Below are 25833 nucleotides of genomic sequence, written 5' to 3'. Positions count from 1 at the left end.
GAGTCTCCAGAAAATACTACCAAACTCCTCAGAAAGTGCAATCCCAGTTAAAATGACAGTACTGTATTAAGATAGGAAAAGATGAAATGTAATTTTGTTACAGAATCGGTCATGTTACAGTAGTTCACAAAGAAATGCCTGTACAGCTGGTTGCTTTTTCCTCATTGTCCTTTGTCATGAAATTTCTTAACTAGTTAAGAAAGCAAATATATGTAATCAGTCATTTTTATGGCATATGTTATTTACAGAGGCCCATTATTGAATGACTGTATTTACTTTTACAAGCATCACTTGCTCCAAAGTAAGTCATGCCTAAATGATTGGTATGTAACTACATGATGCCAATAAACTTAACTTTTTTCACTGAAAACACACAACCAGCAGTGTCTTACCCACTTTGTTCTGGCCAAAAATAAGACTTTTAGATCTGCTGCTGAAGACAATTTCATGCATTCACAACCTGTAGCTCAACACATGTGGTGCTGGAACTGCAGCACATCTCAGGGTTGTAATCTTGCTGATTGATGTTTTCCCATTTTAATCACATGCTTTGTCCCACTGAAATCAGAGTGTTCACTCTCCATGTGTACCTGGATAATTCCTGCATGCCCTCATACCCAGCTGCTGCTCCCACCCGAGTCACCAGGCACATCCTGGGTGCTGAGCTGGCCTCAAACACGTATAAAAACACGTATAAAAACACATGTGAAAACAGCCTTTTACACCACACATTCATCACCTTTTCCTGCTGAAAGGCCTTGTTGTGAGACAGTCTTTAACTATAGCATTAAATAACACTAAAAAAGATGTTTTGGGGTCTGGAGCATCTCTTTTGAGAGAACATGGGAATTGGGACTGTTCAGTCTCAAGAAGGCTGAGAAGGGATCTCATTAATGCAAACAAATATCTCAGAGGTGGGTGCCAAGAAATTGGTGCCAGGCTCTTTTCAGTGGTGCCCAGCCACAGGATGAGGAACAATGCCCACAAACTAAACCACAAGTTCCACCTGTCCGTGAAGAACTCTTTTCACGAAGGATGGCAGAGCCCAGGGAGCAGCGGCGGATCCTGCCTCCCTGCAGACATTCCACACCCACCTGGGCGCTTTCCCGTGCCAGGTGACCCTGCCGGGGCAGGAGCAGACAGAGCTCCTTCCTCTGGGACGGTTCGGGGATTCTGTGCATTTCCATTTCCCTGTGCAGCCCCCGAGCGGCAGCCGGGTCACAGCGGGGAGAGGCGCCGCACACCCCGGGCTGCCCAGCTCCGGCTGGCGCTGCCGGCCGCCCTGACGGGCACCCTGAGGGACCTGCAGGCCGGTTTGAGGAACCTCCCGGCCGCTCTGACGGGCACCCTGAGGGACCTCCCCGCTGTCGGCCGGCCGGCCGCCCTGACGGGCACCGTGCCGGGCACCCTGAGGAACCTTCCCAACCACTCGCCAGGGCTCCCTCATGGCCAAGCCACTTCCGCCCCACCGAGCCCCACTCGGCCATATGACGGCGCGACGGGCGGAGTGACAGCGCCCCCGACCAATGGCACCGCGTCGCTGCCGGGGGCGGGGCCGGGCACCGGCGGAGTGACAGCGCCTTCGACCAATGGCGCCGCGGCGCTGCCCGGCGGGCGGGGCTGGGCCGGCGGCGGGCGCGGGTCCCGCCGGGCGGGCCGGGAGCGCGGCAGGGCCGCGGCGGGGCCGGGGGGACGCGGGGCCATGGACGAGGCCGAGCCGAACGAGCGCAGCCCTCTGCTGAGCAGCGGCGAGCGCGGGCGGGCGGCCAGCAGCGCCTTCCAGGGCCGGCGGCTGGCCTGCGCCGCCGTGCTGCTGGCCGAGCTGCTGGAGCGAGTGGCCTTCTACGGCATCACCTCCAACCTGGTGCTGTTCCTCAACGGGCCGCCCTACGGCTGGGAGGGCGCGCAGGCCAGCCAGGCGCTGCTGCTCTTCATGGGCATCACGTACCTGGTGTCGCCGTTCGGGGGCTGGCTGGCCGACGCCCTGCTGGGCAAGTTCGGCACCATCCTGCTCAGCATGGCGCTGTACCTGCTGGGCATGCTGGCCTTCCCCGTCATCGCCGCGCCGCACACCCGCCAGGGCCTGTGCGGGGACATCCCCCTGTTCCCCGTGGAGAACTGCTCCTCGCCGGCCGCCAACGCCACCCTGGCGCCCTGCTCGCAGGCCGGAGCCACCCGCTACTGCGCCACCGCCACCTTCGTGGGACTGGTCCTCGTGGGGCTGGGCGTCGGCTCGGTCAAGGCCAACATCACCCCGTTCGGGGCCGACCAGGTCGGGTATCGTGTGGCAGCTGCTGCGCTCGGGGTGCCCAGGGTGGCAGAGGGGCTTGCCGTGCTGGGGTGGGCAGTGCCCGGCCGACTGAGCTCTGTGCAGGTGCTCAGCCTGGCAGGGAATGGCATCACCCTGCGCAGGGCGGCTTGTTCAGCCGGGCCATGTTTGGTGTCATTTCGGTGCCTCTGGGGTGTCCGATCCCTTTGCTTTCCTGGTTACCCTGCCTCACATGTGGGGTATGAGTTGGCTGAGCCATCACCAGCTCGAGGACTTGGGTTGAATACTTCATGGCCATTAAGGGGACTGTTAATTGTCCTCGCTGGTGAGTTTGTACCCAGTTAACGTGACCTCAGAGCTCATCAGATGAAGTACAACAGACACATTTGAGCTGGGACCAGGATGACATGGGCCTCCTAAGGCAGTGTCAGAGGCCTTTACCATCCTGAAATAAAGGATCTAACAGTGCAGAGTGAACAGTTTTTATGCTTTAGGTATTTGTGCACTGCCTTGCCCCAGAGTGGCATTTCTGTGCAGGCTGGTGCTGCATCACATGATGGGGGAAGCTGCTCTGGCCGTGGTAAACATCACCTGGGCTGTTCCTAAGGGCACATCCTGTCAAATGACCTTGTGGGTACTCACCACAGTGATCTCATTCCTTGGGACATCACTGCAGAACCCAGGGACTGCACAGAAAACCTTTGAGAGGCAGCCTGCAGCTCAGTAGCAGCTGGAATGCTCTGTTACATGTAGGTTTTTTACAGTCCTGTGCTAAGGCAGTGTGGATGTTGAAATGTAATTTCTGCTTTGCAAATGGAGAATTTCAGCATGCTCAGGTACTGCTGAGCAGCTTTTCTAACTACACTGAAAGTCCAGTGGCATGTCTCTTTGCTGGCTCACTGAGTTCTGGTTAGAGCAGGTATCAGAAGTGCCATGCATTCTTCGAAAGAGGGAGAATCCACCACAGAATCATTGCCAAACATGCCTCTGTTCTCTGTTGTGCAGTTTGCATTTGTCATTCTTTGGCATTTCATGTGTTCTGAATTCTGGGTGAAAGGCAGTATATAAATGTAAAACATGATTATAGCCCAGTTTGTGTGTCCCCAGTGCATTAGCTCTGCTTGAGCCAGCCTGAGCCCATCAAGTGAAATAGCTTTAATATGGCTTTATCTTGTAAGGTGTTTTTCAAAACTGACTGCTTATCCCCAGAACGCTTTATGAAAGTTAAATATGGGAGATAAATAATGGCAAGAACAGAGCAAAAGAAGGACCATTGCCAATGGAAGTGTAGCTGTTGTAGCTGGATTTTGTAAAGGCTTTTCCCCCAGGATTTCAAGGAAAGCAGGTTTTGGCTGGGTTTGCAGATAATTCACAGTGATTTATGTAGGGTGAAGCAAAAGAAATACTCCTTTCTGGGCCATAATAATCAGTGGAGCTCTGCCGAGGCCTGAATTTTTCCCCTTCTCTCTTTTTCTGGCTTACCTCTTGTTAAATATATTACAGCATGCCACTTACCTTGGAGTGCAGTTTGGGGCCCTCTTGGGTGCCTTTTCCCTGCACAGGAATGTAGAAAACTGCTGGGGAGATGAGTATATATCTATATAGCTGTATATATCAATCTATATCTCTATCTACCTATCCATACCTGAGAATAAAGTCAATCCCAGAGCCACGTTCTTGGGAGGCCAGAGCACATTGCAAACGTGTTTTGGCTGGATGTGTGCTGAAAGGATTTGTCCTCTTTCCCCAAAGGAAAGGATGAATTGTGTATCATGTACACCAGTTGGCACAATCACCTTTCAGAACGCTAATTGCATTTCATTGCAGATCTCTTAGAAATTACCATGTGAATTTTTTAGCTTGAATATGTGTATAGAATTTGGGTGGAGGGCTCTTGTAGAATGAGAGGTTTCTTTATTTAGCAGAATCACTTTGTGGAAGATCAGAAACTGAACTGCAATACTTACTTTTCTCAGGTTGCTAACTCTCTGTTGAGTGCTTGCTTTTAGGAGTGCTGTTAGAGTAGTTAGGATCGAGTAACTTCCACCAGTCAGCTCAGCAAAGAGAGTTCCTGCAAAGCTGGGACAGAGCAGCTTCTCTCAACTGTGTTTATAGATGTTTTTCTAGAAGTGTCAGCCTGGTCCGTGGTGCTGTGTCAGTCTGAGGGGATGGTTCTCAGAATGGTGTTTCTAATCATGTGATCCCATAACCTGGCCCTTTCCAGTTCCCCTTTCGAGCCAGTGTTTGCTGTCACTTCCTGCTCTTGGAGCAGCCTGTGACTTTCTGCAGTTGGGAAACAATGGGACTGCTGGTCATTATTGTGAAAGCTGCTTCAGCTTCAGCACGGAGGCCAGAATAGCAGCAGACTCCTGATCTGGTCTCAGCCATAATCACTCTAATTATAGCTGGGTCTCTTTCAGGGTTACAGCGATTGGAGAGGGCAGGTTTCACCCACGCCGGGCTGCCCTCTGAGCTGCCTTCACAGCCACTAAATCTGTCAGCCTACAACTGCCACACACCTTCCAGCTCTGCAGCTCTGCTCAAATTGCTGGTTTACAGTTATTTTTTTCCAGCTATTGTAAATTGCTGCTGTAAAGATGGCTTTGGAGTGATTTTCAGCCTTTATTTATTTGTAGAGCATAGATTTTCCAGCCTCTGGATGAGAATGGGGAGCCACGTATAAAGATTTGAAGGTCCCTGACTGCAACTTGTTTTGTTGTTGCTGCTGTCAGGCTTCTTATGAGCCTGTGGACCTCGAAGGCTCTGCAGAGAACAAGTTTGGAACAAGTTGTGGCATTCACAAGGCCAGTAATAACAGATGGGAGAGGAACGGACTTTATATGTGGACTTGCTGAATTTCAGTATAAAACTTTGAAATTATGTAGCAGCTGAGTAATACTGTGGAGCTCAGCTACCCAGCTCTCAGATGATCTCAGAGAGTAAGTGCTTGTGTGCAGTGATGGATTAGAGGGTCAGGATTCTCTAAGTTTGATGGCACAGAACTTGTCATTGTACCTTCTTTGGTAGGCTAAGGATGAGGACAGGGTTCTCTGTTCCATCCCTGCTCTGCTGTGTGGCTGCTCTCAGAGTTGACTGGGATGAGTTTGGGGGTGTTTGTTACATTTGTCGCTTGTGGCTGTCAGTTGACTGCAGGAACAAATGAAAGCCACTACTGTCAGGGACTTTTGAGTGATCATGTTCCTTTCATGCAGAGTTTTGACAAGACATCTTCATAGTTCTTTGTCTTTGAGAAGATATTCCACCAGGTAGTTCAGTGGGACCTTTATTCAGTTATTAATGTTTGCCAGTTAAAGGCTGTAGTGGCATTTCAGACGTGGCTGTGATGTGATTTTTAGTGCAAGCAGATGCTTTGATAAAGAAGGAAGAAATGGATTCTTTGCATTGCAAGTCTGTCATGTGTCTGTCCTTTGAGCACTGCCTTCATTTTGGTCACTCTGTCACAAAAAGGACACTGGAGATGGTGAAGGGAGTTTCCAGGAAGGGCCACAGACATGGTCAGTAGTTTCCAGGTGAGGAATCACAAATCAGTCTAAATTTCCTACCTCTGGAAAGGCAGCAAAAAGGAAGATGTGACAGTGGTTTGTGCCAGCAGTGGGCAGGGGAGAGAGGCAGCAGTGGAGCAGGAATGGGATGGAGCTGGGCTGTCTCTGGAGCAGGAATAGGATGGAAATGGGATGGAGCTGGGCTGTCTCTGGAGCAGGAATGGGATGGAAATGGGATGGAGCTGGGCTGTCTCTGGAGCAGGAATGGGATGGAAATGGGATGGAGCTGGGCTGTCTCTGGAGCAGGAATGGGATGGAAATGGGATGGAGCTGGGCTGTCTCTGGAGCAGGAATAGGATGGAAATGGGATGGAGCTGGGCTGTCTCTGGAGCAGGAATAGGATGGAAATGGGATGGAGCTGGAGCAGGAATGGGATGGAGCTCAGCTCTCTGGAGCAGGAATGGGATGGAATGGATGGAGCTGGGCTGTCACTGCAGCAGGAGTGGGATGGGATGGAATGGATGGAGCTGGGCTGTCTGTGCTGTTTCCTGAACAAGGTGAAAGGAGGCAGGCTCAGACAGGCTGGGTTCAAAGCAGGCACTGGGGCAGCCCTTCCCACTGTGCCATTACCTGTGGAGCTCTTTGCCAGGGGATGCTGTGCATTCTAAAGCTGACCTGGGTTCAGAGGCAGGTTACACAGCTGGTGGAGAGGAGAGCTGCTGCATTGATTAAGCACACAGAAGCCATCCCTGGCTCAGGAAGTTCCTAGGAGCTAATGGTAGGAGGCTGGGATAATGCTTGTCAGAAGGCTCACGGTGTGCTTCCCTGTTCTTACCTGCATCAAAGTTGGCTTTCTTCTCCCAGCTTTCCTTTGTAGAGATGTCAGCCAGGTCATGTGCAGGAGGGAGGATGAGAAGTCATCTGCCTTGCAGAAATAAGAGAACTGAGACTTTGTGATGAAGAAATGGAAACTTCATCAAACAGATTGCTAACACTTACACAAGTTGGAGCACCGTGTTCCATTAATTGTTTGCTAATATCCTGCTGCTCATTGGGCTTTAGAAGGAATTCCTGGATTGAGCCACTGCTGCAGTTGATGAAAGTTAGGAATTGAGTACTAAGTTGAAGCTGGAGAGGGAGAATTTCTTGGGTTTAGCCCCCAGGATTGCATTGGACATTCTAACAGACGCACTGAATGCCTGGCAGTGCTAGTAACTGTGCACAGGAATAGATTCTTTCATATTTCCTCTGTGGGGCTTGGCTAAATGGTACAGATGGGTTTGTGCACCACTGGGAAACCTGAAGCTGTTAATCAGAACTGGCAGTGCTAAAAACTCATTGTAAGACACAGCTTGCTTTTCATACTGCAAACTAAATATGGGTCTGTTGGAGATCTGGCAAATGAGGAGGGGAAATTTGCAGTTACAAATGAAAAATAACTGACTCAGCCAGGCTGGTGCATGGCACTGGCTTGCTAGTCACTGTTAATGGCCTTTCAGTCATCAACCACTGACAAATACAGTATTATGGATTCTTCTGCAGACTGCTTGATCTTTTTAATGTGTTTCAGATTTTAATTTGCATCATTTCTCTTACATCACCTCTTATGAGTGATGCTGGATTCCTGGGAGTGAATTACAAAATGTGGGGTAACTTACGGTAGGCAGTAATGAAGAGGGATGGTAAAACTGTACAGATAGTTCTATAAACAGGGATGTCTTTACTTTCACTGGAGAGACACTGAGAGCTTCAAGCAGAAAAAATAACACTATGACCAGCACTGACTTACAGGGATAAATATTTACTGGAGCCTTGTGATCCTCAGGCAGCCCAAATTTAATTAATTTTTTAAAGGTCAGAAGGACAAGTGCTCAATTTGTGTTCTGATGAGAGGCATTAAGACTGTGTTAAAAATTAAATTTGTTGTTTAATTACCAAGCATTCATTTGAGGCTTAGAAATGGAATAGTGTTAACTGTTATGTAAATACAGTTAGAAGAAGCAATTGTGGCAATACATGAATTTTTATGTAACTTAACCTTTCGTTACTAAAAAATAGTTACTTAAACTATTGTAGACTATGGGATGTTAATGTGAGGGAGCTTTTTGTAGAGCAATGACCCAGTGAGAGTCAGTGCAGCAGAAATAATAATGGCCTCTCTGGGGGAGCTGTGTCTCAGCAGTGGGGCTTTTTCATCCCTGTGCTGAGCTTCTAGAAGGTTACTCACAGAATGCTGCAGCTCTCACTGAGGGGGCATTTCATCAAATACCATCGAAGCCCAAAACACTCAAATCATTCCAGTGTGACTCTAAATGAAACCTGAGCTCTTCAGTGTATTGAACTTGCTAGGATTCTAATTCAAAGATTCTAATTCTGTTTAGCCTTCTTTTCTTCAGAATCTGAAGGGTTTGCTTTCAATCTTCTCCAGGTCAAAGACCGGGGTCCCGAAGCCACCAGAAGGTTTTTTAATTGGTTTTATTGGAGCATTAATTTGGGAGCTATCCTGTCTCTGGGAGGCATTGCCTACATCCAGCAGAACGTGAGCTTTGTCATCGGGTACAGCATCCCCACGGTCTGCATCGGGATTTCCTTCATGGTTTTCTTATGTGGGCAGAGCTTCTTCATCACCAAACCTCCCGATGGCAGTGCCTTCACCGACATGTTCAGAATCCTCACATACTCCTGCTGCTCTAAGAAGGCCCACGGGGAGCCCTCAGCAAACAGGTTTGTCACGAGCTCTCCTGTGCGGCCCCATTCAGAATCACCCAGGGCTGAACTCCTCAGCTCACACTGCCTGCCAGGCACTCCCACCACAGGCTGCAGCACCACGAGCAGCTTTGCTGTGAGAGCTGCAGAGCTGCAGGCCTGGAGCTGCTTTCTGGGAGCTGAGGGGTGGAGGAGGCACAGTGAGGGCACTGGGGGTGCCTGCAGCCAGACCATGGCATGGAGGAGGCACAGTGAGGGCACTGGGGGTCCCTGCAGCCAGACCATGGCATGGAGCAGGCACAGTGAGGGCACTGGGGGTCCCTGCAGCCAGACCATGGCATGGAGGAGGCACAGTGAGGGCACTGGGGGTCCCTGCAGCCAGACCATGGCATGGAGGAGGCACAGTGAGGGCACTGGGGGTCCCTGCAGCCAGACCATGGCATGGAGGAGGCACAGTGAGGGCACTGGGGGTCCCTGCAGCCAGACCATGGCATGGAGGAGGCACAGTGAGGGCACTGGGGGTCCCTGCAGCCAGACCATGGCATGGAGGAGGCACAGTGAGGTCCCTGCAGCCAGACCATGGCATGGAGGAGGCACAGTGAGGTCCCTGCAGCCAGACCATGGCATGGAGGAGGCACAATGAGGGCACTGGGGGTCCCTGCAGCCAGACCATGGCATGGAGGAGGCACAGTGAGGTCCCTGCAGCCAGACCATGGCATGGAGCAGGCACAGTGAGGGCACTGGGGGTGCCTGCAGCCAGACCATGGTGTCAGCTGAGCCCTGTGTCCTGCCAGCTCAGAGCTCCTGAGGGTGTACTGTACCCTGACTGGGCTGCTCTCAGCATTAGTTAACTTTCTTCTCTGGCACATATGTTTGTGGATGCCTTCTGGTTTGAAAAGCACTGTCATCTGCATTTAGTGCTCTAAGGAGCTTGATGGGGAGCCAGAATTTTTCCACTCTGAAGGGCTGCCCATGGAGTACTGGTGGTTGAGTTGAATCACTGGTAAGAGGAGTCGGGTGCCTGCTCTGCTGTGGGGTTTCATGTGCTCAGATTGCCAACAGTTCAGTGACTTAACAAGCAATATCACAAAACACAGGTTACTCCAAGTTCTGCCAGTTACTTAGGGCTGGGCTGTGTGGGGAGGATGGGAAATGAGGAAACTCCATGGCAGAAAGTTTCCTCTGGTGTTTCCACCTCCTGGGGATCCACTGTGGCCTGGCTGCGTTGCTGTAACTTACATGAATTACTCATTTTGGAAATGCATTAGCTTTCTATAAGGAGGAGAAGATTGATTGCCAGTTGTGTTGAACTAAACATGTCGAATCCTTTTCCAAAGTGAAGGCCCTGGAGTGCTGCACCCGCCTCGCAGGCAGAGCCTCTTCGAGACGGCCAAGCTGTCTCGGGGGGGGCCCTTCAGAGAAGACAAGGTAGAGGATGTGAAAGCTCTTGTCAAGATTATCCCTGTCTTTCTGGCTTTAATTCCTTACTGGACAGTGTATTTTCAAGTGAGTAGTTCCATATGGTTACAGTTATGTTTTATATTATTTCTAATTTAACATTTTTGGGGTTTTCTCTTATAAATAGGAAACTTACCTTGAAGTTGAGAGATGAAAAATGACTACTAAGGAATGCTCTCAAACAATATTTTGACCTAATAATAGAAAATAAAAAATCATTACAATTGTAGGTAAGAGTTGCAGTTGTACAAATTCACAAATCTTAAATACTGTGCTGTGTTTCATCTTGCAGCTGTTTCATATAGGTCAGGCTTAGTGATCTAGAACTCATTTTAATTTTCAGGTTCTGCCTTATGGAGATGATTCAGGATATCAGATACATTTGGGGCAAAAGAAACAATGCAGAAATTTTCAAAGACACCGTTTTCAAAGACACAGAAATGATTCTTGGTGTTTTTAGTTAAAATAGCTACAAGGTTAAAAAAATCTTGGAATGTTCTGACTGTAATTGTTTTCAGTTTGCTCTCTTAGCATTTCACCTCTGGTATAATCTTTGTTAATGGTTACAAAATGAAAAATATCTTGCTCTCAGCACTCCTTGTCCAAGTAATCTCAACTCCTCTTTCCTAATGCTAGATGCAGACAACGTATGTGCTGCAGAGCCTCCATCTGAAAATTCCCGAGATATCCAATGACACCAACTCCATCCATACGGTGAGCAGAGCTAAACAAGAGCCAGGGCCTTTCTTTAGTGGAAATGCAGGTTAGGGCAGTATTGTACAACAGTTCCAGGAGGTGCAGCTGGTGCCTTTGGGGGTTTAGGAGCACGATGCACATCCCAGATTTGGTTATTCCAGCAAGTGCCTGGAGTTCACACCAGCCTGCTCTGGATGCATTCAGGTAACTCTCACTGCTTTCATCCAGAGTTTCTTTATCCTTCTGTGGCCAAAGTCTGACCTTTGGAGAAAGCTGATCAATCTCCCTGCCCTGAGTTTCCAGAGCAGGCCAGAAGCATTTCTGCAAGCCCAGTAGGAATAAATACCCATCCTTAAGTGATACATTAGCATTTGGAATTTGAGACACATTTGTTACTCTAGACTGCCTAATCAATAGTCACTTCACCTTCAGCATATTGAAAGAAGCTGTTCAATCAATACTTTTCGAGAAAGGCTGGCATCATGTGATGCAGAAATGGCACAGAGAAGTAAAACACAGGATTTACAGGGTTTACATGTGTTACACCACCCTCTCTGGTCATTTGACAAGTGTAACTTGATTTTAATTGAACTTTGCATTTACATTAGGAAGAGTCTGTTTCTGCTCTTCTGTGGCATATTTCTGATAGTTCTAAGCTTAATAGGAGATAGAGTTTGGCTGTTAAATGCTTTTCATGACTGAATTAGGTAAAAAGTTCAATTCTGTCAGATGAGAAACTGAGCTCGCCGTGTATCAGCAGCCTGATTCAATGAAAACCTGAATGGCTGAGTACTTCCTTCAGCTTTTAAACACTCCTATTTATAAACACTTATGTCTTTTCACAATATTTGTCAGTGCATTGTTGTTCATTTTGGATCAAAGTGGTCAATTAAAACCTTTTTTGTAAAATTATAGTAAAAATTACCTCTTAAGTATGAAATTGCCAGCTCATCTCCCCTTTCAGTTCCCAGCAGCCTGGCTGACCATGTTTGATGCAGTGCTTATCCTCATCCTGATCCCCCTAAAGGACAAACTGGTGGACCCCATTTTGAAGAGGAATGGCTTGCTGCCATCCTCCCTCAAGAGGATTGCAGTTGGGATGTTCTTTGTGATGTGCTCTGCCTTTGCTGCAGGTAAGAAAATGACTTGGGCATCTCCTGACACAGTGAATTGTCCACCTTACTGCTACAGCATTTTTAAAGAGCTGTGTGAATATTTTATCCAGCATTATTCAGATCTTTTTTAGCAGGATAGTTGGTGTGTGCCTTCATGGATGCATTTTCCTCAATAAAGAGGATTGTATCCAACAATTTACTAAACTGTTTTGAACACTTGCAATAAAATTGGAGCATTTTTCCTGCCTGAAGTAGACTTTGCATATACCCTTCAAAAATGTTTCTTCATACCTTCTGACTCACAAGTATAAGAAAGCTGAAATTTTACCCAAAGTCCTTTCCCCTGCTCTGAAATAATAAAGTTAGGTCATGGCTGAACAAGAGTTTCCTCCCACTTTGGGTTTTCTCCCCCCTGTCTTTCTGTTCCCTAATGTTTGGGAATTAGTGTAGTGTAAAATAGCTCAGCTGTTGCATGAAAGGGAAAAGATGGCAACTCTGCTAGCCCCATAAATCAGCTGCTTTTGAGATGATTTCAAGTTGTTAAGTGCTGCTGATGTGGAACTGAACATCTCTGAGCAATGCTTCACAGAATCTATAGCCCTCACCAGCGTCACTGTAATGAACATCTGATAAAGCATTATAGCATTCAATAAATTCATTGCAGCACTTGGGATCCCCTATATTTTAGGGAGAGGGACACTTTGTATGGTTATTAAGATTTCTTTCAATAAGAGAGGTAATTATCAGGCCAAGGTCACTTTGTGGGCAAGGAAAAGTTCTTCAAGCAAAGTCATTTAAAGTTAAAATAGAAGTGTTTCTCTTATTCCATGTTTCTTAGGACGCTGCTGCTGCAGAAGAGGATGATGTAAAACACTTAAATGTCAGCTCTTTAAATAGAACCTGTGGGCTCACATATGAGGGAATTCAAAACCAGCAATATCTGTCTTTATTTGGACTGGGGAAGAGCACATCAAGCTGTGATAGCTGAGCTGGGGAATGGGCTCATACAGCAGAATTCCTTAAAGTTGCTGATGCTTTTTCCAGTTCACCTACAAATGTAACACATGCTTTTGTTGGTTTGCTCCTCCCCAAGTCTGCCCCAGTAGAAGCTGAAAAGGTGAATTCTTTGGGTGATTATTTGCAATCTGTTTGGAAAGTTGAACCTTTTGGAGTAACTTGACATCTCTTCATCATAACAGGAATTTAAGAGCTTCAGTCGTGACAAATTTGGGGTTTAGGAAAATGTTTCTTTCTAGCAAGGTGGTGGTTTCTGTGTTCCATTCAATTTTTATTTTCTCATTAAGTGATATTTATAGCTGCCATATTTTAGCATTCTTAAAGTACACTATTAACACCAACCACTGCTGCCTTCAAGAGGGACACTGAATGAAATCTTAAACATATGAAAATGTCAAGAATTTGCAATCATTGCAATATCTTAATGATTTGTTTGTGCCATATTTCCATTTTGACTTGCTTATCTAACAGCCATTAGTGGTGGACACTACTCAGGCTGCCTATTAGATTGGTTAGATTATTTAAAATATTTTACAAGCTGTGTTAGAATACAACTGATGAGATTTAATGAACATCTGCTGTGCTTCATGCATCTTATGGTGAATTCTGAGCAGCAATGTTCAGGGTTATTCAGCTGGAAAATCTACTTCATGTATAGAGTTTAAACCATTATAGCAAGAAGTTCAGATTATTTTAACTACTAAGTGTAAAATTAAATATGAAAGTTGTCTATCAAAGTCTTAAGGGAAGAATCAATAGATTCCAGATACTGAAGGACTTTGAAGATGAATTTATGGCAAAGTTTGGGATATTGTAGTTGTGCTCCTAGGTGGCTCAATGGTTATTTTGTAAGAGTATAAGCACATTATACTTATACTTACACATTATACATCCCTTGATGTTTTGAGGTGCAACAATTCTGTGCTGAGTGTAAATAAAGGAAATTATGTCTGAGCTCTTAGATGACTCTACTGCTTTGTTTACACTTGAATTAAGTTCCACTCTAAAATGTTGGGCAGCTATATTAAAATTAAAACATCAAGAACTCCAATTTTATTTTAATTACAGCAGCTCTTCATAGTTCAGAGGGCACTGAGGTAGGTGAAGAGCTAAAGAAAGATAAGATGGGTCACCTAAAAAGAAGTGAGGAATACAGAGAGTATGTGGTGGCTGGCCTGACATGAAGAGTAATGAATTCAGAGCAGTCTTTACCTAAACCCAGATGTTAGTGAGAACTCTGGCACTGTCACTCAGCACAGAGGGGCTGATCTGGCTGCTCCCCTCAGGCTTCTGTCACAGATTTGGGAAGACCCAGGAGAGCAGGAATTGTGTTGTACCTCAGGAATTGTGTTTGTTTCTGGGAACTGCTGCCAGTGTGGCTCAGAGGGGTTCAGCAGCTCATGGGATGTGTCCATGGCACCCCTGGGTGCCTCCAGGAAAGGGAAGTTGGCACTGAGGAAGCAGATGGAGTCCCTGCACGTGCTGTGATAGCCAGGAGCAGCCTAGCTGAGCCCTGCAGGTGCTTTTGGGGACACATTTTGTGTCCCAGATGAGGGCAGGTTGGGGTTTTAGGGACACATTTTGTGTCCCAGATGAGGACAGGTCGTGGAGGGCAGGTTGGGGTTTTAGGGACACATTTTGTGTCCCAGATGAGGGCAGGTTGGGGTTTTGGGGACACATTTTGTGTCCCAGATGAGGGCAGGTCCTGGTTTTGGGGACACATTTTGTGTCCCAGGTGAGGGCAGGTCCTGGCTCAGGACAGAAGGAGCCCCAGGCTGACAGCACTGATGGAGGCTGGAGTGGCAGTGGCTCAGGCCTGCTCTGGATGGTGATGAATAAATTCACCTTATTTCCAAGGATAAGGGATGAGAGTTCCTTTGTGCAGGTCTCTTTGGCTGCAGCAGGCAGTTTCATTAACTATTAGCTATTCTCTGTATTTTATGGAACTGTGAGTCAATCGTTTAATCTGGGCAACTTCAACAAAACCCCACAGCATTATTTGATATTCACTTTCTACCCTAAACTGTTGTGCTGAGCAAGCTACAAATGCTTATATTTTACACTATCCTGTCTCTTTTTCATTCCAGATGAAGTACTTTCTATGCAATGTATTGCTTGTAAATCAAGCTCTAATGAGCTCTTGGATATCTTTGGATGAAAAGTGTCATATAAATGTCATAATCATATTCATAGAGGGTTTTCATAGCTCTACAGGACTGTGTAGCCATTTCCATAAGCAAAAGGGTTTCTAATTTATGAATACTATGGTGGCAGTTGAAATGGTTCAACAGTGCAAAGTAGTAGTTTGTGAAAATTGAGATTGTCTTTAAAAAAAGCCCAGCACAGTGTCCATGAGAGCTCTGAGCTGATCCATCCAGAAATGGGCCAAGTGTTTGTATAATTATTGCTACTGAATGAGAATATAATCACTAATTCTATGGCAGAACAACCATGTCTTCAAATAACACCAGCAGAAGTAGTCTGAAATGCTTTATGTCAGGAAATAAATACATATTCCTTTTGGATAATTCCTAATTGCAATGGAGGGCTGAATCCTAATTTAATTCTTAATGTGGAGAAACAATGTTTGCATCTTAGGTCAATCTTTTTTCCCTCCCCTTTCACATAGGAATTCTGGAAAGCAACAGACTGAAAATTGTGAAGGTTAAAACAATTAACCAGACAATTGGGAATGTTACATACCACGCTGCAGATTTGCCAATCTGGTGGCAGATTCCTCAATATGTGCTGATTGGATTCAGTGAAATATTTGCAAGTATAGCAGGTAAGAGTCTGTGTGTGCTTAAATCTGCTTTTGGATCTATTGTAAACGATGGAATCTTAGATAAGAAATACTTCTCAAATGATTACAAGTAAGCTCTGATGTTCCCAAATGCACTTTCATACAGCATTGCTCAGTTTAAGTGGCAAAGCTCACCACTGGCTTGCACATTTGAAGCCTGGCTATGTAAGACTGTGCTTTCAAAATCGAATTTCAAGCAGAGTGACACCTGAAATATTTGTGTGACATCTAGTTAGTGCTGGATATTTGCAAGCCTTAATGGAAAACAATCTACTCTTTCAATATTGTATTTAATGCAGTTTTGTGTCCTCTGTATATTCCTCTGTGTTGGAAATACAATCTGTGCTTTGTGATGTTTTTTGGTCTTACAAACTGAGCTCAGAGCTTAGAAAGTCAATTAGTGAGTGGAAACACCTTTCTGAGGGCAAAGGGAAGAAATAAACCACATTTAGAAAGACTTAGCAGTTTAAATTCATGTTACTTGAGTTTTTCCATCTATGAAATTAGAAAAGTTTTTGTGAATATTAATACTGAAGTGGGTATTTTTCTATCATTTTATCTACTTCATTTCTAGATCAATTTTTCTGTAGCTGTTCATGTTCAACATGACTTTAATGAAACTGAGACTCTGATCCCATTTTGTGTGTCTTGAACAAGAGATCTAGAATTCCCCAGCAGTGCCCTGGGTGCTGTAGCACAGCTGTGTGCTCCGGGTTCTGCAGCTGAAAGTGAAGTGGGAGGAGAGCAGTATAAAATCAGATTTCCTGGTTGGTTTCCTGTGTGCAGGCTCATGGCAGGAGGAGAGCTGAGGCCATTCTGCCATCCTGCCTGTGCTTTCCAGCCCCGTTTCCTGGGCTGGCCCAGGTGAATGCTCCTGCAATGTCTCAGCACAGATTGCTCCTGTGCTGCTGGAGCAGGGCTGGGCTGCCAGGACAGAAACAGCTCTGAGATCCAGGTTTGGCCTGCCCCGGCAGGACTGTGGAGCTCCCTGCTGCAATCCTCCAAAACTCCTCCAGGGGCTCCTGTAAAGCTCATTTGAACCTGCCTGCAGTTCTGCTTGACTCCAGCCCCTGATTATTAACGTGTTGGATTCTGTTTGCAAGTGCTGAGCTCTGGGCTCATCCCCTCAGGCTGGCAGCACCCCCAGCTGCTTTCCTTCGACTGCTGTGGCTGAGCTCCCGTTTCACTTCCCCTGGGGAGGCCACTTTCATTCTTGGGCAAGCACAGCAGCCTGAAGTGAGACCTCAGCTCTGGGACATCCTGCTGGCCCTGGCCCATTTGTTCCCCTCTGAGTGCAGCACAGAACTTCTGCTCCAGCAGGGCTCTGGTTACTCGTGGGCTGCTGTCATCACAGTTGTTAGGAAATAAAATAAGGTGCTTGCATTGCTTGGCAAGGAGATTAAAAGTGGGGTTTGTTATTTTTTCCTATCTACTCGTTTGCTGTCCATTTCGTTATGTGTGTATGGTACCTGTCACAAATGCCAGCACACAAAAATCTGAAGATAAAATCTTGCCTGATTTAGTTAGTTACTCCAACTAAGGCTGTATGTAGCACTTTTATCCAAAGAGTAAAATGAATTACTTATAGTCAGTTTTGTTACAGTTCCACTTCAGTCCTTACTCAGATAAACAGATGACTTATCAGAAACACCAGTGTTCATGGAAAATTAAACCAATTTCTTCCCTCTTACACAACCTTGTTTCTCTATCAGGTACTATTAATAGTTCATAGGTGTTTGCAAGGGAAAAACAGCAAACCTGTGTGCAGGCTGTGGAAAGGTCTTGAGGCACTCTCTGTTTGCTGAACTCCAAGCTGAGAGGACTTTGCTGGAGTTCTCTGGAGAAGTCTTTAAGGCTTGCACAATTCTCATGTGAATATTCTGCTCCTTCTCATGGGAATATTTTGCTGTTCTGCACTGCTGGGTCTGTACCAACAGCATTAGAACTTCAAAAACTCTTGGTCAGGGTTTGAAAGAAATGCACCAGAAATTCTATGCAGAGCTTAATTGCTTTGTGTCGTGCACTTTCACTGGATTTGTTTTACAAAGGTTCTTCCCTGCCTTCTGATTGTTACCTGAACATAATTCGTAATATTTTTAAGAAGGCCTCTCAAGACTCAGAGTGTACTTTACCAATTCAATATTAAACTCGAGAAAGGCATCTACTGTGCTATGAAATTCAGCCTTAAAACAAGCAAAGTGTTATTGGTTACAAAACCATAATGATGGGGAAATGTTTGTTGTGAGCAAAAAGGGAATAAATAGCCCAAGAGCTGAAACATACCTCTGTTTTGCTGTTTACTGTAAAACTAAGCATATTCTTATTAAGCCACATTAGTTACACTTGAGGTACCTTTAAAAAGATGACACACATTGCATTAATCTTTTGTATTATTCTGTCAATCCTCCTAAAGCACCCTGTCTAACTGGGAATTGTAATCTCACATGACAACACCAGCGAGGGGCTTTAATTTCAGAAGTGCTTGTTTGCAGGAGCATGAAATCATTATCAAGGGCTGCCAGCAGCCAAAGGAGCTCTGAAGGCAAAGAAAACATTTTATATTCTTTATGCCAGATTAAATAGTAGTGTTGCTGCAAAAGTCACTCAAATTTAGAAATGTACCTTATTTTGTTGCAAAAAGTGCAGGGTTACAGTCATTTTGGTATTTGTTCTGAGTCTTAAGGTCTTTTTCCAGCTGGAACAGTCAGATCCAGTTTATCTGTAAAATAAACAAGAAAAGAAACAGTTCAGATGCTTTCATGTGTTATACCTGAGCTTAACTGGTGCAGAACCTTGAGAAGCCTGGTGCCCAGGCTGTGGCAGCTCTGATCACTTAACCAGAGCTCCCAGACAAGCTGCTGTGTGCCCAGGGTAGTCTGCTTGCTTTTCCTTAAAGTGCAGGTGGACAGGTAAATGCTCCTTGGGAAAGCTGAATTGTTACATTGGTAACAGAGCCTAGGGAACAAAGGCAGTGTTAATTCTGGCAGGAAATGCCACTGTGGGCAGCTGTGTGTGTGTCTGTGCTGCTCTCTGGCTGTGCTCTGAGCCCAGGGAAGCCCCACAGCTGAGCAGGGTGAGAGTTTCAGTTCCCTGCTGGCCCCAGCGGGATGGAGCAGCAGGGTGGTGGCCACCAGCCACAGCTCAGGTTCATATTAAAGGAATTGGCTGCATGAGTAATCACACAGATTTTGGTAAGTGTGTTTTTCAGTCTGCTCATGGCCTGGAAAGTAGAAGTTTCAGTTAAGCATCAAGGACATGGCACTGTTGAGTTTTAACACAGTTTTTTAGCAGAGTTATTATTTTCAAAATATGAATTTGTCTACTGCTCTGTTATAGTTTCATTTTGCATCTAAGCATGAAATAATGTGAGGAGGCTGCTGCTGGAGCACTGAGAGCACCCAGCTCTGCTGCTCTCCCAGAACAAAGCTCCTCCCTCACAGCACGAGGGTGCCTTGAATTGTTCATCCTTTGCTTCCAAAGAAATGCCCCTGGATTCCTGTTGGAGCTGCCTGGAGCAGTCAGACAGCAGTGGTGCTGTAAATAAAGCATGCCTTCATTATGCCAGACATGAGAGTTATGCAATTGCAGGTCTGTAATGCTCTCCTTGCAAAGAAAAATGTTAGATGAGGTAGCATTAATTCCCAGTATGAGCAGAGTGTTTTGAAACAAGCATTTCACCTGTCAGAAAGAGCTCTGCAAGGAATGCATTTGATTGTCTCTTGTGAATAATCCCATTTGATTTTTGACAGGAGTATTATTCTAAAAAGGAGAGTTAATCATGGGCATTAATCTTTGTGTGGCAGAGCCTAACCCAGTGTGTGCTCTTGGTACACAAATGCAGTAGCACAGATTTGCAGATGGATGGTCACTGCTACCTTTTTCTTGGGTTTATTGGTTGAAAATTTGAGCAAAGACAGCTGAAAGTTCAAGCCCTTTATCTACAAATCTTAAAAAGAATTGCTTGCTAGCAAGCAATGAACTCAGAGAATTCTAGATCAAAAAGTAAATTAAATTAAAATAATTACTGCCTTTCCAGTTCCAGTTAATTTCTCTGTCTGCACATTCAGAGACAGAGACACTGAGGCTGTAAGAAATAAATGTTCATGGCTAATGCAAGAGTGACTTCTTTCCTCTTTTCCTCTTTTCCTTGTCCTGCCCAGCAGCCAGGGAAGCAAGGGAGGTGGGAAACGTGGAACTGCCAGGCTCGAGCTGGTTTCATTCATTTCCTTGAGGATAATTTTAGACAGAAAAAGGAATATGTTGGTTCAGAAGATTCCTTGATTTTACACATGGAACATAAATAAGATCAAAGTCTGTGTCTCAACATTGGGTTGATGCATTGCTGACCTTTAAGAGAATTCATAAAGCAATTAAAGTGAGCTGGGACTGCTAAGGATTCTCTACACACCTGTGCCTTCTGGAACACTTCTAGAACAATCTACTCTCATTTCTTACATATTCTAATAGCATTTTTTCATCTTTGCACACAGGTCTAGAATTTGCATATTCAGCTGCTCCCAAGTCCATGCAGAGTGCCATTATGGGGCTGTTCTTTTTCTTCTCGGGGATTGGCTCCTTTGTTGGCTCTGGCTTGCTGGCACTGGTGTCCATTAAAGAAATTGGCTGGATGAGTAATCACACAGATTTTGGTAAGTGTGTTTTTCAGTCTGCTCATGGCCTGGAAAGTAGAAGTTTCAGTTAAGCATCAAGGACATGGCACTGTTGAGTTTTAACACAGTTTTTTAGCACAGTTATTATTTTCAAAATATGAATTTGTCTACTGCTCTGTTATAGTTTCATTTTGCATCTAAGCATGAAATAATGTGACTATGCAAAATAATTCACTGCCCTCATGAGAGCTTGAGGAACACCTCTGCAGAGCCTCAGTTACTTGCTCAGCTGTTACTGCATTTCATCTCTAGAAATTACAAATATTTTCATTTCAGTAAAAAATATTTAAATTATGTGCAGCAGAAGAATATATTTGGTATAAAGTACTGAAATTGCTTTCTGTGGTTATGAGAAGTAAAATGTACCCATTTCTCTCCAAGTGATTATTCAGCTTCCTCATTTCAAGTGGCTTCATTGAAATTACCATGAGTTAATTCTGCACTTCTGTCTGCCAGCTATTTATACTCCTAAAGTTCAACAAATCACCAGCTTTGAGTTGCCAGTGGAGGTTAAAAATAATTACTGGCACCAGTAGGTGGCACCTTGGGAATTTCAGAAAACCCTCCCATCCTCAGTGGGCTAATTAATTCAACCAGGAGGAGTGTGAACAGTTCTGCAAATGTCTGCTAGACGTGGCTTAAAACCGCAGCCTAAACTTTCAGTTTGGTCCAAGAGAATTTGCCATTTCAACTGGATTTGCATTTACCAAAATGCAGTGGTGTCTGATCCCTGCATGTGCCACAAGTTGGCATCTGTGGCTTGTAAGTGGTTCTTTAACAGCTGCAAGAGATAACAAGCAGCCTGCCCTTGTGGAAGTGTGCTCCCCAAAGGAATATTTCATCCCATTGAGGCTTCTTGTCCCCATTCAGTTTCAAAATTGGAAAAGGAACCTTTTCTGCAGTGCAGAGGTCATTCAGCTGGTAATGGCTCAGTAGGGGATACGAATTCCACACAAATAGTGATGGTGCCTCTTCAGCCCCTTGCCTTCTTCTCTGCAGCAGCTGGGAGAGCACACTGCCAGATCTTCTTCTGTAAAATATTTGGGCTGTGCTAAATCTACCCAGAGGTGGCCAGCACTGGAGGGGGCTGTCTGTCCTGGGCCATGGGCATCATTCTGAGCAGCTCAGAGGCCTTTGGGCACAGTCAGCACCAGGTGTTTGTGCCTTTCCTGGGCCATGGGCATCATTCTGCTCAGCTCAGAGGCCTCTGGGCACTGTCAGCACTGGGTGTTGGTGCCTTTCCTGGGCCATGGGCATCATTCTGAGCAGTTGCTCAGCTCAGAGGCCTGTGGGCACTGTCAGCACCAGGTGTTGGTGCCTTTCCTGGGCCATGGGCATCATTCTGCTCAGCTCAGAGGCCTTTGGGCACTGTCAGCACTGGGTGTTGGTGCCTTTCCTGGGCCATGGGCATCATTCTGAGCAGCTCAGAGGCCTTTGGGCACTGTCAGCACTGGGTGTTGGTGCCTTTCCTGGGCCATGGGCATCATTCTGAGCAGCTCAGAGGCCTTTGGGCACAGTCAGCACCAGGTGTTTGTGCCTTTCCTGGGCCATGGGCATCATTCTGAGCAGCTCAGAGGCCTTTGGGCACAGTCAGCACCAGGTGTTGGTGCCTTTCCTGGGCCATCATTCTGCTCAGCTCAGAGGCCTTTGGGCACTGTCAGCACTGGGTGTTGGTGCCTTTCCCCAGCAGGGACACACCTGGCTCAGGTGTGTAACTCTCTGTAACTCCATAAATCCATTTTCATTGCTGTAACATCATTGGAAGTTACCAGAGCCACAGCTGAACTTTACCTGGGTTTTCCAGGGTAGGAATGACATCCATGACATCACTGACATCCCATCTCATGACATCATGGGGGTGACTGACTGCCTCCAAGATCTCCTGAGGAGGTTCCCTCTCTGCCAGCACTTCATGGCTGGTTGCTGCCATTGAATTGACTTGTTTCTCCCACCAAAACTAAGATTTCATGGGTTTAATATCCCATCTCATAAAGGATAATTACTACTCTTTAAACACATCTGCTCTTGAAATGGAGATTCACATCTATATTGTGTTTTAAATGTCAAGGAAAGGCTCAGTTTAATTTTATTGCATTTTATGATAAGTTCATTTAATTGAATCTTAAGTTTCAGTAATTAAAGTAATTGAGTCTGAACGTTTATAGGCTTGCTGCAGGAGCAGCTGGTTAGGGTCCATGTACACGTCACTGTTTCAGTCTCTGCAACACATCTGATAATTGTAATGGTCCAGTTGGCTGTGCTGTGCTGGAAATGAGCCACAATATATTGTTCTTGGAAATCCAGCAGGAGCTGGGCATGCTTCCTAACAGAGGAATGATGTTTTAGCAATGAGCTTCCTTCATTTAACCTTGTTCAGTGTCCAAAGCAGTAATTTGTGACAACTTACGGGGGCATCACAGGTGGACTGAACCACAAAGAAGTCACCTCTGTTTTCATGAACTCCAAACTTTGCTGCCAAAAAAGTCTGAGAAACAATTTCAATAATGGCTTTTTTATATCTATGGAGTTGCCAACTTCTTCCTTTACAGCATTCATTTTTTGGTTTTTTTTTTTTAATTTTCTTTTGACTTGGTCTAAGGCATTGGAGAACAAAAGAGAACACTGCTTATCCTGTGCACACCTTCCTCAGCAGTGCCAGCCTTTGCTGTGGATAATTAAAATGAACTTTGCTGTGGGATGGAAACATGGTTCAGTTTGGTTCTGCACAAAAGCCTTCACCACTCACACCTGTCCAGATTCACGTTTTCGTTTGTATCATCTCACTTAATGCTTTTTTCCTCCCCAATTCTTGCTAGGCAATATCAATGGCTGCCAATTGAACTATTACTTCTTCCTGCTGGCTGCTATCCAAGGAGCCACCCTGCTGCTGTTCCTGATTGTGTCTGTCAAGTACGAGCACCACAAGGCCAAGGCGGGCGAGGCGGCTGCCAACGGGAGGCTGTGAGCGTGGTGGGCACCTGTGCCAGCAGCACCAGGGAGGGCAGTGCCAGCAGGAGCCCTGCTGCCTGCCCAGGGACCCTGCAGCCCTGCCCTGTGCCCGTGGGTAAGTGCCTTAGGGCAGGGGCTGCTTCTTGCACTACGGCCTGGCAGGGACAGCAGAGCTGGGCACGAATCACTGCAGGCCCTGGAGCTGCTCTGTGCCCACGGGAGCTGAGTCCATCCCCTGGAGCTGCTCTGTGCCCACGGGAGCTGAATCCATCCCCTGGAGCTGCTCTGTGCCCACGGGAGCTGAATCCATCCCCTGGAGCTGCTCTGTGCCCACGGGAGCTGAATCCATCCCCTGAGCCCTGCCCTGTGCCCATGGGGAGCTGAATCCATCCCCTGAGCTGCTCTGTGCCCACGGGAGCTGAATCCATCCCCTGCAGGCCCTGGAGCTGCTCTGTGCCCACGGGAGCTGAATCCATCCCCTGAGCTGCTCTGTGCCCATGGGGAGATGTTTCCTGGGCTCCTGAGGCTGGCACACCTGGAGGGCACTGCAGGGACTCACAGAGGCTGTTCTGACCCAGACTGAACCCTACAGAAACTCTGCAGGCCAAGCCTTCCCTGAGGAGGGAAACCCTGACAGGAGCCTCAAGCAGTGCATGGACTTTCAGTGCTGGGAGTCATTTTGGGCCGAGAAACAGGGACAAATTAAATTACAAATCAGCACAGCTTAGATTTTATGATTGACCTGTTACTGACAGTGTATCAAGGGTTCCAATCCATACTTGCAGTCAGGAGGATCCAGGACTGAGTCCTAAATCCCAGTAGCTGCTCAGCAGCCGCTGCACAGTTAACACTTGTTGGGATTGCAGCTGTTTGACTGCAGCAATGGTTTTAGTTTTGAGCCTGCATTAGATGTGTTAGGGCAGCAGCCACCTCTGGGCAAGGCCCTGTTCAGTCTGACACTGTTCCTCCCCTAAGGACTATTCCAGGTATTTGCAGGAAGCAAAGCAAGCTGGAATTCTGAGCAGATCAATGCACAGTAACCACTCAGCAGCCTTTAGCCAGGTCCTTCAGCCTTGTCTTACTTTAGTTAACGTGCTCCAGGGTTTGGATCTTTCAGCAACACATTCCTCCAGCAGAGCAAATGGCTTCATGTTCAGCCTCTTGAATTTTAATGATTCTAACAACTGTACTTCAGAGTGTGTGCACACTGGTATGGAAGGTGCAAGGAATTATGCAGAAAGAAAATAAAACCTTTTTATTAATGCATTGAATTTTTATAGTTTCCTTTGTCTGCAGTTCTGTTGTTTAAAATGTCCTTATTTTGTACATGGACATCTTTTTAATGAGTTTACAAAATAAAATGAACCTCCATGCTGTGACTTCCGACCCTTTGTTTCTAGGTGAATAAAATGATGCTATAACTACTTTGTTCTTTAGCCTTTATTTCCTGAAGACACAGAGGAACGGTGTTGGATTTCTGAATGTCCACAGGCACCCCATTAATTCTGGCAGACACTACAGCATTGTCCTCTCCCTGCCCAGATAAATCAGCAAAAATGCTTCAGCCATTGCATTCCTTAGCATGATTTAAAACTGCAATGACTGAAGAATAATGTCTCTATGAGGAAAAACTAATTTCCTTTCCTAACTCTGTTTCAGAAGCTCCATATGCTGTGTTTCTGGAATATCCCATTCATAACCAGCTAAAAAAGCCAAATATTAGGAGACTGGAAGCTGCATAAGAGACAGAACAGGGACCAAATAACTTTTCCCCTTTTTTAGCTGCTGTTCCCAACCAAGAACCAGCCTGTGGTGTTTCACCCCTGCATCACTGACTGCCAAAGCTCCCCAGGCCAGGGGAGAGCTGGGCTGGGCCTCCTCAGTGGTGCCAAGCTAGAACTTGGCAAACTTGGCTGGATTTCTCCAGAACTAAAGCTGCCAGCAGCTGGGACCGTGCAAATATTTAGAGCCCCGAACACCACCTTTAATCTGATCCCCAGACCCTGGGGAATGACTTCTCCTTCCCATGGAAAATGTTACCCCTTTGGGGTCCCTCAGACTGGCAATACTAGGGTGCCAGGCAGAACATTATCAAACTTTTCTGTATTTCTCAAAAACTGAGGTTTGGCTCTCTGAGGTGTTCCTGCTCTGCAGGGCTGGCCCCAGGGCCAGAGCTCCCAGGGCAGCTCTGATCTGCCCCTTTCTGAGCACTGATGAGAAACTGAGAAATTGAGAAATGGATGCATTTCCCATCTGCTGAGGGGTGGTTGAAGCTGAGTTTGAGGCCAGGAGAGTGATCTGCAGGTTCCCCAGGCAGGCAGGGGCCTGGCAGAGGCAGAGGCTGTGCAGGCAAGAGTCAGTGATGCTTTGGGGCCAGGACAGGGCAGAACCCGGCCCCTGGCAGCAGCAGAGCTCAGGGCCAGCTCTGGGCACCCTGGCAGCCTGAACCAGCACTGCCCCGTGTAATTCAATTTGCATTTGGGATGCCTTGGCTCAGCTCCAGGCACAGGTAATTATGAGCATTTCTGAATGCTAATCTGACACCTCTCATCAGGGGGATGAGGCCTCTGAGTGACTCCAAGGCTCAGCTGGTTCCTCCTCCCCATCTCATCTTGCACTGCTTCCACCCCAGCACAGACATGAGAAC

The 25833-nt window shown here is 46.3% G+C and overlaps 1 protein-coding gene across 1 annotated transcript; it reads left to right on the top strand.

Annotated features, from left to right (window-relative positions):
• Positions 1 to 1702: 1702 nt before the first annotated feature.
• SLC15A4 (solute carrier family 15 member 4) lies at positions 1703 to 24610 on the top strand. Its single transcript, XM_066562300.1, has 8 exons — positions 1703 to 2272; positions 8201 to 8496; positions 9816 to 9984; positions 10573 to 10650; positions 11597 to 11765; positions 15394 to 15549; positions 20058 to 20216; positions 23054 to 24610. The coding sequence occupies exons 1-8, from the start codon at positions 1703 to 1705 to the stop codon at positions 23200 to 23202; spliced, it is 1746 nt and encodes a 581-aa protein (XP_066418397.1). The 3' UTR covers positions 23203 to 24610.
• Positions 24611 to 25833: the final 1223 nt, after the last annotated feature.

This window comes from Molothrus aeneus, chromosome 18, assembly GCF_037042795.1.
Source record: "Molothrus aeneus isolate 106 chromosome 18, BPBGC_Maene_1.0, whole genome shotgun sequence".
NCBI lineage: Eukaryota > Metazoa > Chordata > Aves > Passeriformes > Icteridae > Molothrus > Molothrus aeneus.
Note: the sequence above shows the minus strand (reverse complement) of the source record. Positions and strands in the feature narration are given on the sequence as shown.

Bases quoted from the DNA above. Each gene is read 5' to 3' on its own strand.
- SLC15A4 (XM_066562300.1), top strand. From the start codon at position 1,703: ATGGACGAGGCCGAGCCGAACGAGCGCAGCCCTCTGCTGAGCAGCGGC. The intron at 8,497-9,815 runs GTTTGTCACGAG...CCTTTTCCAAAG, and splicing joins GGGGAGCCCTCAGCAAACAG to TGAAGGCCCTGGAGTGCTGC. The intron at 9,985-10,572 runs GTGAGTAGTTCC...TCCTAATGCTAG, and splicing joins ACTGGACAGTGTATTTTCAA to ATGCAGACAACGTATGTGCT.